This window comes from Pleurodeles waltl, chromosome 4_2 (assembly GCF_031143425.1).
Source record: "Pleurodeles waltl isolate 20211129_DDA chromosome 4_2, aPleWal1.hap1.20221129, whole genome shotgun sequence".
NCBI classification, from domain to species: Eukaryota; Metazoa; Chordata; class Amphibia; order Caudata; family Salamandridae; genus Pleurodeles; species Pleurodeles waltl.
In genome coordinates, this window is record NC_090443.1 from 770,400,860 (window position 1) to 770,418,067 (window position 17,208).

Consider the following 17,208-nt stretch of genomic DNA (forward strand, 5'->3'; position numbering starts at 1 on the left):
ATCTCCTGATACAGATGTAGCCAGGGTGTAACTCATAGACATCTTGCCCCGCGACACTCTGATACACGTCCTAAAAGTGAGTAAGTATGGAGTGTTAAGTAACACAGTTATGGTCTGCTTTTTAAAATAACTTTCGCGGGGCTAAAGACTTCATCCTTCTGTTTTTATAATAAATGTCACACATTGGTCTTTCTATGATCCTTTCTATCAGGCGTTTGTCAAAATAGGGACATAGACCATGCATACGGTCGAGTTTTGAGCATGGCTCAGCCGCATATCGTATCTCATTGACAGCAGTTGCCAAGACCTTGACCATATCAATGTGGACACCCTTCTTCACAGCTGACAGCCCGTACACCACTTTCAACAACTTATGAACCCTATGGGGGTCTAACCGGTTACAAATGTTGCGAATTGTTATCACGTGCGATTCATATAGACAGTTGTCAGCCTCCTGCTGAGGTTCGTTAATTTTATGCCCATAACACGTCATAATAGTCCCGTTCAACACACGTGTTCATAACGGCCACCGCAAAACCTTTAACTGGCCATATGGCGTCATAGGGTACACCCGGAGTTTCCTTTTCAAAGTCGGGGCTATTGTAGGTGCAGACACATTTCTTACGCGGCTCTTTGTTCTGGCTTGTAATACTTCCAGACTGTCTGGAACAGTATAAGCAGTAAATATTTACATTGTTAACCTTTGGCGAAGCCCACTCTAGAACCTCTCTTTCTGCAGTTGTTTTCTACGGTTCAAACAGAAAGCAAAAGACACATTATTAGTTAAAAAGTAGGATGATAGCGTATACTTGCAAATTGTCTATAGAGTTTTACTAACCTCAGCATTATCGCTACACTCGGCGGCTGCTCTGAAATCTTTCGATTCACAGAGGTCCATTGGGGTCAAAGCATCGCCGAAGTTTACACGGGTCGGCTGTACATCGACAGCCTCTGGATCTGGGTCCTCCTGGAAACCCATGTCTTCATAGACGGGCAAATTCGGTGGTGGTACGTATTGTTCAGCATCTTCAATATCGATGAAGTTGACTGCATCACTTAAACCATCTTTCGAGACTTCGCTGTCGCTGCTATCACCCTTAATAGGGGATATCAGTTGAGGCAGATCCTTAAGATGAAGCTTTTCAAGCCGCTTGCAAAATTCCTCTTGAAAATCTGTAACATCGGTATCCCTGTCGTCAGGGACAGCCTGTTGTGCATTCTCATCCATTGTAAGAGGTGTTAGGGTCCGGTAATATCTACCAATAGTGTTCAGGGCCCCAGAGGAGGCGGCTTTTCTGGCGAGCGGATTGCATCTCTTCATGGCGCCTTGACAAGCTGTTTCAGCAATGGTTAACAGTTTGGCAGACGGCTCTAACCAGCTCCTTATATGGCACAGTTCAAAAAGGGCGGGCACTACTCTACAACACCACGAGGGCCCAGACCACGTGACACACCCGACACACATGGCACTTCCGGGGAGGGCTCTCAGGGACACCGGAAGTCCCAGTCACGGAAGTGACGTCACTTCCAGGGAGGGATAACTGTCACCTTAAATATGGTGATTAAAGGTATCCCTTCCTACTACTCCTATCACAACTCAATATGAAATGTACCTCAGTTTCCGTTGTGTTAGGACTAAAAGGGCAACCCTCTGGATCTATGCCATCATGCTCCCACTTTGAGGTGAAAGTCCTAAGTGGCAATGTACCAATTAGAAAACAAATGTACAGTGACTTAGCCTCAGGACGAGTGATTCTATCCAAGTAAGGCTGAAAGTGCAGGTGCATTTGTGAGTTAAGAATTGAACAACTAGCCCTTCCAACCTCGTATCTTCCCATGCCTTATGCAAGACATGTTCTCGATGAATTTCCTTGCTCTTACTGAGTTTCCGCTCATCGTGTTTGTCTTCTCCCATAGTCCACCATGTTTAATTGGGTGCATAGGGATTTCACAGCTCTCAGACATGGTGTAATACAGGTTTTCGCAAGGGAAATTAATTACTGTAGATCCTCTTTATAGGTTGTCAGCTGCTGGATTGCCCATATATATTATCACCCAATACAGTAGGATCTTAAGATGTGCAAAATGGTATATTGCTTTGCGATTCAGTACCCGGAGTAGAGGGATTAGAGGTGTACTAAGTGGGACATTTAATAGAGCTCTTATGATTTTTTTTTCTGTGATTTTCAATTTTGATGAATCTCCGAGCCCCAGATCTTTGCCCTCTATAGCGCTCCACTGGTGGCTACTTCTCTTTATACCTCAATAGCTGGGGAAACAGCTCTGTTAGTTAATGTTTTGTGTTTCTTAGCAATTGCTGCTGATCCTTGGAATAGGAGGGTTGGGCTCTTTAAGAGCTGCATGTTCCAAGTTAATTTCTCGGTGAGCCTCATGCCCAGGTAATTAAAGCTCCTGACTTGGTCAAGCTTTGAGTTGTCTATCTTCAGGTCGTTTTTTCGAAATAGACGATGTGGATTTATAGTGATGAGATTTGATGTACCTGCATTTATCTGCAAACCCCTAGAATTAATGTAGCAATCTAAGAGATGCTGAAGCACCAATGGTGTGCGAGATAGTAACAGGGTATCATCAGCAAAGAGCAATACAGGGACATGTGCACCGGCTATCTTTGGAGCATCATGCTGACAGTCAATCAACTCATCCTCCACTCCTTTAATAAACTGGGGGGAAAAGCGTTGGAGCTAACCCACAGCCCTGCCTCACACCCCGTTCAGTAGGAATCCGGGCCAGCGATATTATCTTCCAAACATTTCAGTGAAACCTATGTAGGGAAACACAAAAGATTCCCACAATAAGATTAACTTTTTTCAATCCAAATAGGGTAGTTTCGACTGAATAAAAGACGCCCATAATTGCTTTGTGCTAAAAGAAATAAGTGCCTTCATTTTGGGAATATAACATACACATTAGATCAACTCTTTGCATTTACTTATTTTGGGGCTCATTGCAGAATGACAACGGCCTTGTGTTTTAAACTTACTCTAGCTAGTGGTTGGTTTCCCTCAGACAGGGCTCTTCATTCTTAGCATCCATCGAGGCTTGCTAAAACCTTCGCAGCCTGACTGCGGGACCCGTTTCCCTTGCTCAGGTTTGTGGGTGTCCTGCTGTTGGAGGTTCTGCCAGTACCTGGGAACCAGAATGCCCTCACCGGAGGCGGGGAGGCTCTGACGTTGGTCGGGGGGACTCAGGACAAGTGGGGTCAGAGCACTCAGTGTTTCATTCGGTGCCCATCGTACGCAGTCAGAGCATCTCTGCCACCCTCTGCCCGCCCCCTCTCTGCGCGGAATCCTGGGCTCAGCACTTCACACACAGCGCGGCTGTAAGCCCTCCACAGAGAGAGAGAGACAGTCATCCTGCAAAACCAGAGCTCTGCTGTTCACGGAGACAAGACCCCCAGCCTCTGAGCTCTGAATCTACCGGACAAACACCTGCACGCCTGTTACCGAGCACTGGGTACAGACAACAGCGGACCCGGAGCCGGCTGTCAGCCGCAGGCAGGTCTGACCCACTGCCCTGCAATCCGCTTCACGGCAGATCCCCCCAGACACCCTGCCCCAGACTCTCATGCCATCACAGCCGCCACAAAGGGGAGCAGCGCCGATTGACAGAGACCCCGCCTGCCTGCCTTCCTGAGAACCCACCGAGGGAAGATGGCCAAGAGGACCGTGGCTCCCTCTCCCTACGGTAAGCCGTGCCTTTGTCAGCCCCTGACTGAGCATAGATTCCGCCCGTTGCGAGGCCACCAGATACAGCCATCTCCGCCTCTCCCGTTAGCTACCCCTGGGTGCGACTTGCGCACAGATTCGATGCTGAAAGATCTGCTCAGATACTGACTGAATGAAACAGGAGGGGGAGGAGGGGGCTGGTTCCCGCGCCCTCCCCACTCTTTCTGTTGACATTGTTGCACGGTGGCCGAGGCATACTTCGTCGCTCTGGTTCACACAGCCGATCCTTCCTTTCCATGTCTCCCCGGCCCCATTCTGATTCATAATCTGCAGCTACAGATGTTAAAGTTCTGGACTTTGGGGAGCGTGGGGCGGGGGCATTTCCCAACATTGTCCTGCAGTGTCTGTGCAGTGGGCAGGAGGCTAGGGTTTCTCCGCAGCCCTCTTGTGAGCAGCAGAAGCAGGTGCCAGCGGCTGCCGGTCCTCATGTGCACCGAGTGATGCTCCCCGAGGTTGATGTGTACAGGGGCGCTGGCGGTTGGCTAACATGGGTGACATGCCAAACGGTACCAGGGCTGTAGCTTTTGTTTAAGGGGAGTTACGGCGAAATATCTGATTTCTCCTGGGAGTCGTACATAACATGAAGTTCAACCCCTAATCTCACTGACCAATCTACTCCCCTGACAGTTACTGGCTTTTCATTAGAAACAATTAATTTTGGATAGATTGAAAGATTCGCAAAGCACTAAAAAACGACATTTGCTTTTGAGGTAGACGCTGGAGAGTGCGGCCGTGTGGTACGAAAGTGTGTCTGTCCGTGTGTGTTGGTGACACACATCACAATATTCTAAAGTTGGGAACAGAGCTGGGCAGTCTAAGGGGGAAACGGAGCTCAATAGAAAGTTCTAGGTCTCACAGCCAACACTGTCCTCTACGACGAGCAACAGTTGATTAGTGTGGTGTCAATATAAGTGAGGAACAACTCTGTATGGATAGTAAGATAGCTTGGTGGGTCAAAGCATTTGCAGCATGCCACTGACATATCTTCCTTTACTTCGCCTAAAGTCGATAAAATAAGTTTGCCTGATTTGTAGATACACATCTTACGTACAGCGCCGGCACACACAAACCTGCTGTAGAAAACGCTATTCGAAAACACGTTCTTGCAACAATTTTGTGAAATATGGGTAGTGCAAGGCCAAATTTATTACAAAATGCACTCCTGTTTCAGAAGGGGCGCGCTGTCGCCAATTTGGCAATGTTGCTGCTGGTTTGTAAATTGCTAGAGTCTCAATTTAAGGCCATCGCCTGGAATAAAATGAATAGTTTTCACGCGTGGCCTCTGGTCTCCTGAGTACGCACGATCACGACCTCCCTTGAGACGGGTACGGTGTGCGTTAGAAGCTTGCCAGACCGCAGTCTGTGGTAATTTCATTAGGGAGGACTGTGTTGTGGTCGGTGCAGCGCCCCGGTCCCTTCTCTTGCTCACACCCTGACAGCCACTGGAAAGACAGACGCCTCATTCAGTCTATGCTAATGCTTTCTCGGCCAGGCCCAAATGACATCTGAATGGCGCTTTTGTAGCACTCTGCTGCCAGCGTGTAGACACTCTTCCCGTGAGGTACTTCCCTCAAGTCAATAATATTCAGGCAGCTCCCTCGTGTTAGCGGATACCAAGGCATGTTTTCTTCTTCTAGAGACGCGCACAGTTTAAATCTATTAAAACATGGAGTTATCAACTCGGCTGTGGCTCTCAAACTCGTCCCCTTGTAATGACATCGTATTTTAATCGCACGTGTTATCGTTTTCAGGGGCGTAGCTTGGTTAGTAAGATTAGAGGGCTTTGAGAATCAGATTTTCCAACGATCACGCTTGCATGAAATCTTTTAACACACATTAGGAGAAGCGGGGTACATGAGAGGGGCCCAAGGGGCAGTGAAAAGGGAGAGGATTGCGAATTGGTGGGAGTACTTAGTAAGAGAAAACACAAATATATGTTGTAAAATAGGCAACATTTTTTAGAACTTTCAAAACAGAGTGGGAGAGTGTGTGCATTTTTGTCTGTGTACATGTAACAACTAGTGAAATCCGGCAGACACCTCACTATAACCGACTGAAAGCACCCGTACTCAACTATTTAACAGACACTACATTTATTAGGCGGTGTAACACCCCAGCATCCCCTGAAGCTACACCCCTATTTGTAGCTGGTGCTTTGGTTCTGTCCGCAACCTCACTCTGTTTATTTGCAGATTTTTATGTCGATCTTTTTTACACTTATTATATAGCCACCGTAGGATTGATTTTCCTTGACAATGTTCCAGTATTTAGCTGGTTTCTGAAGTTTATCTTGGGTGTACTCCCGCTGTTTGTGATTTCTTGTGTCAACGTGATATATTTTATCCATGTGTGGGTAGTGGTTGGGTTGTGCAACAAATGGTGGGAAAAGTCAGTGAAGAATAGCAGCTGCTAGTATGACATCAGGGTCTGAAGCACCACATCTCAACTCCTAATAAAATATATATATATAAAATACAGTGTTCTGCTCTCCATTATACTAGGGGCTTTACATTTATATTAAAATGTATATTTTACAATGGCAATAGCCACTGTATGGTGATGTTTAAGGCGGATTTTGCACTCAAAAGGCATTGTTTTTATTTGTCTATAACTTTGGACTGTGTGGAAAAATATGCATGAAACTTGTCATTCTACTTACTGAGGCCGTTACATTTTGGCATGCCAAGTTTTGTCAAGGTCCTTTCCTGTGAAAAAAAGATAATAAGGTGAAAAATTACTTAATGTTCCATTTTAGCTACCATAGGAAATTTTGCTGAATAACAGAGTAAACACTGCATGAACATAGAGTTTTAATCAGAAAGTGTGCTTTTTTCAATTGGTGTAATTCCATTCAGTTTTTTAGGTATAAGTATTTGAAAAAGGTGCCATGTGATTTTGAAAAAGTTGACACTTTTGTATATCTTGTCAATTGAAAAGCCATTTGTTAATTTGCTTATCATTGTTCAACCTTTTGAGGAATGTGCCTGAAATGTTGCAAATTTTGCAGACACTTGGAACACTCAGATTACTATTGTTATTTCAAAAGTTTGTTATCCAATATTGACCCCTAGTTAAAAAGCGGGGACAAAAAGCGTCCATTTGATAATCATTTTACCACTGTAGGATTAATATGCACAAAATGTGGGAAAAGCTAGGAAGGATTAGTTTTCTATTGGTATGTCAGATTTTGTACCATTCCATAAAAGGGGTGCATAGTCAAATGGGGTGTGAATAAAATTTTCTTTTTCATATAACTTTGGTGCTGATTGATTAGACTGTGTGAAGTGTGGCAAGTAGTTTGACAGAAAGACCATAAGGCCCAAACTCCATCTTGAGCAGGCTGAGACTCAATTTTCTCTATTTTCGCAGTATCATTGACATGTCTTTTTTATGTAGAGTTGTTTGTCCTTATCTTGCCAAGAACCTGTGAAAGTGTTGAGTCACTCAGAACATGACATCAATAAGACACCTGATACAACATCAGTCCGGCACAAGTGCCTTGTTATCTAATCAAATCAAAATCAAATCAAATCAGGGTTTATAGATTGCAACTACTCTCCCACAAGGATTTGAAGGCGTTAAGGTGGTTTATACTCTGAGCTCCAGTTGAAGAGCCAGATGTTAAGGTCTTTCCTGAATTGGGGTAGCGATGGCGACTGCCTGAGGTGCAGGGGCAGGGTGTTCCAGCTCTTTGCCGCAAGGTAGGTGAAGGATCTTCCACCCGCTGAGGTCTTTCGTATGCGGGGTACGGTGGCTAGTGCTTGTTGAGGGCAGCTGAGAGGTCTGGTGGGGGAGTAGAAGGTGATGCAGTGGTTGAGGTAGGCAGGCCTTAGGTCATGGAGGGTCTTGTATGCATGGGCAAGGAGTTTGAAAATAATTCCTTTCTCAATGGAAGCCAGTGGAGGTCTCTTAGGTGACTGGAGATGTGTTCGAGGCGGGGAATGTACAGGATGAGTCTGGCGAAGGGGTTTTGGATGTATTGTAGTTTCTAGCTTTCAAGGTTAGACCAGAACAATAACCCAAACATTGTAGTCTGAATTTACATGTTTTTACCTTATTTGTTTATAAGAATGCATCTAAGACTAGTATCTTGATGCACAAAAGTTAAGTCAGACAAATCCTTTGTTTTGTGTTATAATTTTTTTTATTGGGAAAATGCAACAATATACAAGTACATTGAACATTTTGCCTCATTGTTTCTGCGGTTATCATATAAAGAACATTTGTATCTCAACAGCTAAGTCGGACAGGTTAGGAGAGCAAGGGGCGGGGGACAGGAAAGGAAGAAGAAAGAAAAGAAAAGGAGGGGGCTAGGTTTCTAGCACAAAGAGGAGTAAGGTTACAATTGCCCATACCTTCACGTGAGGTATTAAGGCACATGCTAAACATGTCAATGCATTTGGTCTAAAGGATACAGATATTTGGTTTCATGCAACTCCTTTTCCTATCGTATTTCGATAATTCAGAGATTTATATAGCACTCCTTTTTGACTTTCTGTTGACACTTTCAACATCTGGCGGATAGTGGGGAATGTCGGGGCAGGATAATGGTTTTGTCTCTTTGGTTTCCTTAAGCTCTAGTAGTAGGGACAGTATTTTGTCATATGGATGTCCATTTGCTGCTGTGAGGGAGGACTGAGTATGTTTAACAATGGACAGTGAAACACACTTCGAGGTAATAGGTATGACACTTACACAATGCTCACCGATTGTGATAGGAGGAGAGGGACTGTGGAGGGCAATCCCACTTGGGCTGGAGGCGTGGTAGGCACAACCCCTTGGGCACGTAATATAAACAGTGACAATAAAACTCCCTCTGCAGCAGTAAGCATTGTGTTTTAGTGTAGTGCACAGTAGGGTCGAGTATGGTTTTGATCTAGGGAAGTGTGTCTTTAATAAGCAGGGAACAAAAAGACAGAGTGGATTATCATTGAAGTGATATGAATAGTTTGTTATGAACAAGAGGAAGGTGTGGTCATCCCCAAACATGATTTCATGTAGGTCAGAGAAGGGATGTCCGGGTTGTTGAGAGAGGCAAGCTACTGTAGGTAGTGCTTCGGGGAAGGCAGGAATGGGGGGGAAGGAGAGGGTAGAGGGGGAAGGGGTCAGGGAAGCTATGAGAGTTGACTCTAGGCTAGGGTAAGGTAAGGCTGGATTTGGGAAAGGGGGATGAGGAGGCGGGGAGAAGCGTTAGTATGATTGAGGAGGTGGGGGTGAACAGTAAGTGGGGTTGCAAGAAGATTTAAAAGTAAGATGTGAAGGGAAGACGGAAAATGGTGAAGAAGGGCATCCAGCGCCCTGCTTAAGAAGGTGCTAGTGGGGTCAGGGGGTGGGAAGAGGGAAGGATGGGATGGGTACATGGGGGGGTCAGTGCGCTTTATGTCAGTAACCGTGCGAGGTTTACAGGGAAGCAGGGAGGTAAGTAATTAGCTCACTGTGGCATGTCAGTAAGAATGGGTGTCCACACTTGCTGAAAAATGGCGGCTGGATCGTGCATATTGTATATGGGGAGTTCAAAGTTGGCAGTCTGGAACATTGCTATCATCCATTCTTCCGGGGTGGGGATGTAGGGGATCTGCAATGTCATAGCATGCATATCTTGGCTGTCGCCAGGGCCGTGTGTAACAGGTGCCCTTGTGGCCAGGATAGGTCAAGAAGCTGTTCCATGTTGTGGATAAGTATAAGTGAGGGAGAGAGCGATGTCTGTAGTGTCATCAAAGTTGCAAGAGTGGCACCTACCGAATCCCAGAGGGGTTGAACCGTTGGACATTCACAGAGGATATGTCGCAGGTCGCATTTGATTTCTATGCACCGGCAACATTCTGAATGTCGGAGCAGCCCTACCCTCTGCAGCTTTATTGGGGTCCAATAACAATCATGAATTATTTTAAAAAGGCAAAACTTCAGTTGTGCTGCTCGGACTCCTTTATCTAGGGCCATCATTGTCGCTGCCCAGCTCTCTACTACTAGGTCCGTTTGGAGGCATAGTTGCCATTTAAGACGTATAGCTTCAATGAGGGGTTGTGTGTAGAGGTGTTGTGTGAGGACATCGTAATTACCCGCCATCATGCCCTTGACTTGGCCACAAGTTTTGAGATAGAAAATGACCGGGAATGATTGTAATACCCATGGAGTCGCTCCCAGGCTGCTATGCAGGCAGTGTTTGAGGTGTAGGTATCGCCAAGCTTGATTGGGGTGGAGGCCAACGTCTCCTTGTAGGTGCTCAAATGGTTTCAGCTCTCCATTCTCAATGATTTGGTCGAATGTGTCTATGCCCGCCGTGCTCCATTGCGCCCAAAATAGAGATCGTCCTCCGATACGTATGCCTTCATTTCCCCAAATAGGAGCTTGGTCATGAAAAAGTGGGTTTATGCCTCAGAGCCGATGCGCTCTACGCCATCCAACTCGTATTGCTTTCAGTATCGGGTTGGTGAGCTATGTAGGAGAGCCGGCGTTCGTAGTATAAGTACCATACTAAGTACCAGTACTAAGTCCTCCCTGGTGTGAGAGCAGTAGATGTTCTGTTATGACCCACTGCAGTGGGTCCAGCGTGTCAGGGAGCATATATGCTAACTGAGAAAGGTGGAGAGCAAGGGCATAGTGTTCTATCCATGTTAGCCCCATACCACCACAGTGGCGACTTGCCATGAGCTTCGCCGAAGGTAGACGGGGCGAGAGGTACCCCATGCAAAGGCTCTGGTCGCGTCATCAATGGATCGTAAGGTTGAGAGCGGCACTTTTATAGAAAGCATGCCAAACACGTATGTGAAGCGCGGCAAAGTGGCCATCCTCACTGCATGCACCCTGCCCCACATTGAGAGTCCCAGGTGGGACCATTTCTCAAAGTCCAGCTTCATGCGTGCAATGAGCGACTCAAGGTTATGGGCCACCATGTTCTCCAGGCCTCTGTTGAAAAAGATCCCAAGGTATTCAAGCCGGAGTGGTGTCCAACGAAATGGGAATTCATGCATCGCCGCACTCATGGTGATGAGGGAGAGGGGCAGTGCCTCACTTTTGTCCCAGTTTACTCAGTATCCAGATATGTCTGCAAAGTCTGCAATAATCTCCAGTAGCGCCAGGAGGGAATGGTTGAGATCTGTCAGGGTAAGCAGGATATCATCTGCTTACAAACAGATTTTGGAAAGTCCCCCTCTAATTGGTATGCCATTCAGTAGTGCGGATTGGCATATGGTAGCTGTTAGCGGTTCCAGGGCAAGGAGGAACAGCAATGGCGAGAGAAGGCAGCCCTGTCTTTTTTCCCTGCGAATGGGGAAAGGATCTGAGAGAAATACCCACAATTAACCTGTGCCGAGGGGCTATCATATAGTAGGCGTATTTTTGCTATGAATTGTTCACCTAGTCCAAATTTTTGCAAGGACGCAAATAAATATCCCCTATCTACGGGATCAAACACTTTTTCTGCATCTAGATATAAGGCTATAGCCTCAGCTTACATACTCCTGGCTTCCCATAGTGTATGGGAGAGAGTTCTTAGGTGATTTCTAGAGATGCGTTCTGGGACAAATCCTACCTGTGTTTGATGTATTAAGAATGAGATAACTTTGCGCAGCTGGCCAGAATTTTGATATCACCGTTCAGCAGTGATATGGGTCAATAAGTGCCACAATGGAGGGGGTCTGTCCCGGGTTTTGTTAGTATTGCAATCACTGCCTGATTCGAGATTGCACCTAATGTCCCTTCCCAGTCTGCCTCCTGGAAGGCCTCATACAGGGAATCGACCACTTCCGTATCTGCCCATTTATAAAATTACGCAGGAAATCTGTCCTCTCCTGGTGATTTATGATAAGGGAGGTTAGAAATGGCTTGTGCTATTTCAGTCTTATTTATCTCCCCTTCTAATGGGGTTTGGCCCTCAGCTGAAAGGCAGGGGAGGTGTGCTCTGTCCAGGAAGTCGTCCACTCGGTCAGAATTGATTACCTCCTCCGGGGTGTATAGATGTTGGTAACAAGTCGCAAACTCGTTCACATTGTCCTGCGGTCGGGTAATGACTTCCCCATTGGTGGATACGAAAGCGGGGATGACATGAGCTGCCTCTCTCTGTCAGAGCTGAGCCGCTAAGAGTCGACTAGCCTTTTCCCCCTGCTCGTAGTGCCTTCCTTGCATACCTTGTAGGGCATGTTCAGCCTGGGGAGTGTGGAGCTCATTAAGGGCCATGCGGGCTTGTTCTAATTGGCGATTATTGAGCTTTGCCGTATGCAGTTGGGTAAGGTGTGCAATACTAAGTTCTAGTTCAACTTGACGTGCTAGGCGTTGTTTATTGGCCTGTGCTGCATATCTCATCATCTGTCCGCGCACCCACAGGATCCTTTGAGAGGAGACCGTATCTTTATTATCTTGCATATATGCGGTAACATGCGTCACTAGTTGTGTTTTGCCCCGAGGGGTGCAGTAACAGTGTACTGCAAAGCGCCAGGGTTTTCCGCCCGGTGAGGTAAGTCCTGTATTAACTATCAACAGTATAGGGGAGTGATCTGATAGACCTCCCTCCAGTATACGAGAATCCTGTACCTTAGCCACCAAACTATGTGTCATGAGGAAGTAATCCAGGTGGGACTGGGTCCCATGGACCTACGACAGAAACGTGTATTCCTTATTGGTTGGATTCGTTAGTCTCCAATGATCCATCAACCCATGATCTAGGGACACGTCTTCAAAGATGGCTCTGTCCTGGTTATTACATACATCTATGGGCCCTGTTCTGTCTAGCGCTGCCTCCCAAACCAAGTTCCAGTCTCCTCCTATGATATTACGGGATGCGCCTATCTCTGTAGCAGACGGGTAATGTGAAGGAAGAACATCTTTTTGGGGCCTGTAGGTGCATATACAGAACCAACGCATATCGAGGAGTCCTGTACCTTTACTTTTGTGAAAACATACCTCCCCTCTGGGTCTGACCATGTTTTGATCATCGTCAATGGCAGTCTCTTGAAAATCAAAATCGCCACTCCACATTTCCGTAGGGTCCCGCTGTCCTGTAGCCTAGGTGTCTCACAGCAACTAAATATCGCCTTCCCCACCCAGTCACGACATAACTTACTGGATTCAGCTGCATCAAGGTGCATCTCCTGAAGAAGAGCTACATCTGCTTTTTTTGACTGCAAGTAGGATAGCACCTTCTTTCTTTTCACATAATGGGTTAGACTATTGACATTACAGGATATGATCTGTAGTGGTCGAGCACAGGGTGGGATTCTGTTGCTCATACCCTTAGTGGAGGCATCCATCACGCTAGGGTACAAGAGTGATGTTCGAAAGCCTGCAACAACAGTGTCAGTTATTAGAGACTCTGATGTAGAGGGGGAGGGAATGTGGGTGTCTCGGATCTGTAAGAGGGGGCGGGATGTCTGGGATGAGGAGAATATGTTGATCGTCTATCGGGACTGTCCATTCCGATGAGTATGGTAGAGAGAATGAGAACACCACGAGTAATAAGAAGAACAAGAAGAGGAGGAGAGTGACACAAGAGGGGGGAAGCAGGCAGCCGGGGAGGGGCAGGGAAAGGGGCAGACCGGTTATCCTCCCTGTGGAGGGGCGAAAGAAAGGGTCAGAACGCTTATGTTTCCTACCACTAATGTTGGACCCATTCTAATCCGTTCCCCTCCAATCCGCATAACCCCATCCCACCCCACCCCTACCCCACCACCCACACCTCCAAACCCCCCCCACAGCAGTTATATCTCGCTCTTTCTATTTCTCAGTTCACAATCTACAATCTGTAATGTCTCATCATAGAAAAAATACGTAGCTACCGTATCGTTCGAATCATATCCTTCATGCACATCGTTCAGGCGACAAGTGAGAAAGAGTGAAAGAAAAAGGCAGATAGGGTGAAGCGAGAAGGAGCTGGAGGAGGGGAGGGGAACGAGTAATAAGACTACTGCCTACACAATTATGTGACATCTGGCCGATTACCCAGGGTGGGTTGAGACCGTGCAGCTAGGTGTTACTCGACACAGTCTACTGTTGTCTCAGCACAGTGATCCGAGTAAAACATTACAATTCTATACATTGCTTTACAGTGTATTACCCGGCTACATTAGACATGAACATGATATTTTTTGAGTACTCATCTGTCCGTTGGCTGCACTGCCTTTGCCAGGGTGCAGCTCCACTAGTCTGGCCTGTCTCATTGATCCTTAATCACCACTCAGTTTCCCAAGTCTCTGTGGTGGACGACTCTTACGTTAAGGTTTAAGTGGGGACCGTGACTTGTCTCTTTCCGATGTTTGGGTATGGCACACCACAACTTTTAGCACATTAACTCTGTTGCTTGGAGTTCGCGCCGATCTCCCTGTGTCTCTTCCCCTCGAGTGCGGTTCAATGTCAGTCTGTTTGTGCAGTTCCGGTGCAGTCAATAAAGATATCTTGTCCTGTCGGCTGGAATCCTGCTCCGAGTGTACAGCTAGTGGGGCTGAATCCATTATCTTGGTTGAGAGGTCGTCCAAGTAGGGACAGAGCTCCTCTGGCTCGTAGAAATCTTGTGAGTTGTCATCTTTGGTGATCCACATTCATGCTGGTTCAAACAAGCCATAATTCACCTCAAGTTGGCAAAGTCAGGGGCGTAGCGAGAGAAATGCCTTGCGGCGATCGTTGATCTCCTTGGAGAAGTCCACATCAATTCGGACCTCATAACCGTCAGCTTTGAATGATCTGTGGGAGCGAGCTTCCTGAAGAAGTTAGCGGGTCTACCTGTGCCGCAGGAGGTATGCAATGATCGGGCAGGGTTGAATAGCTCTCTCTGGCCACTTGGGACCCAGAAGAGGGACTCTCTGAAATTCAAGTGGCGGGTCAAAGGTGAGTCCCGTAAGTGTGGGTCGGATATTCTGCAGATAGGCTTGAATCGCAACCCCTTCTGCCTGTTCCGGGACCACAAAGATTCGGACATTGCCCCTGCGACTTCTGTCTTCCAGGTCTATGAGTTTGCTTCGTAGACACAGCAGTTTTTGGTCCCTATCCGTTGCAGTATTTAGATGGTCTTCTATAGCAGAGACTCGCTGGTCTAACCCCGAAACTTGGGTTCGAAAGCCTGCTATGTCTGTTCTTATAGATTTCGTCTATTCAACTACGGAGCATATATTTGAGTCTATTCCTTCTAATCTTTCATCCACTTCTGATATTTCCTGGACTATACGCTCCATTGTGGTGTCCTGTTTAGGTGTGTCAGTAGGATTAAGCAAGGGCTCTGGTTGGGTTCCCTTGGCTGCAGCCATTGGTCACAAGTGCTGTGGTATTCAGAGAAATGGAGTTGTCTCGCTGATTTATTAGCAGTTTTTCCGGTGGATTTACTGTTGGGTGGGGATTCAGCTGAGCCAAGAGAGAATGGGGGAGAATCTCCACCCCAGATGCAGTGCTCCATAAGGTGAAAATGAATATGTTTGTGAGGGGGATAGGGAGGGGGTTCTTCAGACCCTCCTTAGAGCCCACTCCAGCATCTTGATGCATGGATCCCCTTCCACCCAGTAGATATAAAGAGGGTGGATGGGGGGGTATCCCCTTAAGGCATCTAATGAGGGTGTATTAGGGGGCGGGTAGTGGGGAGAGGAGGTCCTCACTGTGCTCCCCCCTATGCTGGAAATGAAAAATAAGAGGATGAAAGGGGGTAGAAGGCTTCGCTTCTGTATCTCTCCTCCTTGGCTCCCCTACCACTGTGGTGTCCCCCCTCTCCCCTTGATCGATCGTCCCCTTGCCCAGCGGCACAGGCATGCAGGAATTGAGCTTCCTCACTGGGGGCAGCCTCGAGTACACACAGTTCCGCTGTCCACTCTGCAGGTGTGTACTCAGGGTCGCTTCTGCATAGTGGGCACCATAAGGGCATCAGGGCAGCTCTCGGGTGTCGGTCCCACTTAGGCTTATGGAGTCGCCGTGTTGTCAGGGTGTGGGGCGGCGAGTCCAAAGCATGTCTTCCCCTTGCTCTGTGCTGGCCTTAGCCAGCACGCCAGCCCGGTGCACACACTTCGCAGGAAGGCCTCAGTCGCCTCACCACTCGTCGCCGTGGCATAACGCAGCCAGCGGGGGGACCGGGTCTGTCTATCTAGTTCCCAGACATGCTACAATAGTTGCGAGGCCCAGCAACGCTCCATTAATGTGTCAGCATGGCCCCCTGCTGCCCCATCTCCGCCTGGAGCTCGCCCCTGCACGGAGCTCCCAAGTCAGGCGGCCATCATCGATCGTGGCCAGACCACCCCTCAAGTCAGACATTCCTAAGTGTATGTTAGAAATTCCCATCTTAGGTAAGATATTAAAGGGCTGCCACTTGACTACTTGTCAGGAAAGGTGCTTCACCCAAAATTATCATGCAAGATACTGCCAGAGAAGGTCTTTACTACAAGAGATGTTGCCACCTTGCACTTTCTACTGAAAACTGATATTGAGCTAAGTCTGGGATAAGAGGAGCGGATGCAACAGGTGTTTACCTTTTTTAGGGAACATAGCCTCCCCAACATTTGGCAAGAACAGCACTTTGCTGTAAATGGGCATGCAGTAGGCTGATTCTCCCTAAGAAACTGTAGATGCAAGTTACACTACTACATGCTCTCGTAGAATAGCACATAGAAATAGGTTAGGTGTTCCGTTTTCAGGAGGCATTTTAACTATGGTATAAATGTTTATTTTATTCTCATCGTTCACAACATTAATTTGTGCTCTTATGTTATTTTGCGTAGTTATTTTTGATGTGCTAAGCAACAAGTTGAGACTGTTCAAATAAAACACGTTTTAGTTAATGTGCAGGTTTTGGGTGAGGTATTAAGGAGAACAACATAGGTTTGTTTCCAAACATTACGGTATCCCTGAAGCCCTGTTTAGAGACTGTTAGTAACCCAATAGCATTGACTCCACTTCAACTATGTATTTGGTGAGGTTCTGTTCGCTACAATAACTTATTTTTCACGTTGGAGCATTGGCGCATTGAACTAAGTTCACTCATCTCACCGTGAGTGTGAAAAACCGTGTAGAGCTAAGCCAAAGTCTTACACAACAAGTTAGCAAGTGATACCCAGTGCAGGTATATTAGATTTGATGGAGTTCCATTGGGGTGGCAAAGTTAAGTGGGGATCAGAAATATTTCTGATTTACTAATAAACTTAGCATCACTTAATGGATCGGCATGAAATTTAGCAGGGACTTAACACCTTTATCCGTCTTTTAGTATTTATAAATTTGTGCAGATCCACCGAGTGGGGCAAGTTACAAAAGGGGATGGAGGGAAGTATTCATTTGCTAATAACTTTGGCTCTGTAAGAGTGTGATGGATTGCACAAAATTCGACTGAAGCTTGTAAGGTTTGATTTTTGGTTGGTATGTTAACTTTTGTGCCAATCTGTCAAAGGGGGGTGGGGCTGTGTGGCAGAGTTAAAGAAGGAGGGCAATTACATTTTTTGTTGCATATAACTATAGCACTGTTTGATGGATTTGCAACAGATATGGTAGGCAGTTAGCAAGT

The 17,208-nt window shown here is 46.7% G+C and overlaps 1 protein-coding gene across 2 annotated transcripts in view; it reads left to right on the plus strand.

Moving 5' to 3' along the window:
* Positions 1–3,187: 3,187 nt before the first annotated feature.
* SLC44A5 (solute carrier family 44 member 5) overlaps positions 3,188–17,208 on the plus strand; it is a 765,772-nt gene continuing 751,751 nt past the window's right edge. Inside the window, exon 1 of one of the 2 annotated variants that reach the window (XM_069232424.1) lies at positions 3,188–3,705. In XM_069232424.1, coding sequence (XP_069088525.1) covers positions 3,672–3,705 — 34 coding nt within the window. In that variant the 5' untranslated portion in view covers positions 3,188–3,671. The remainder of the gene's footprint in view (positions 3,706–17,208) is intronic. The other variant, XM_069232422.1, reaches the window with a different exon arrangement.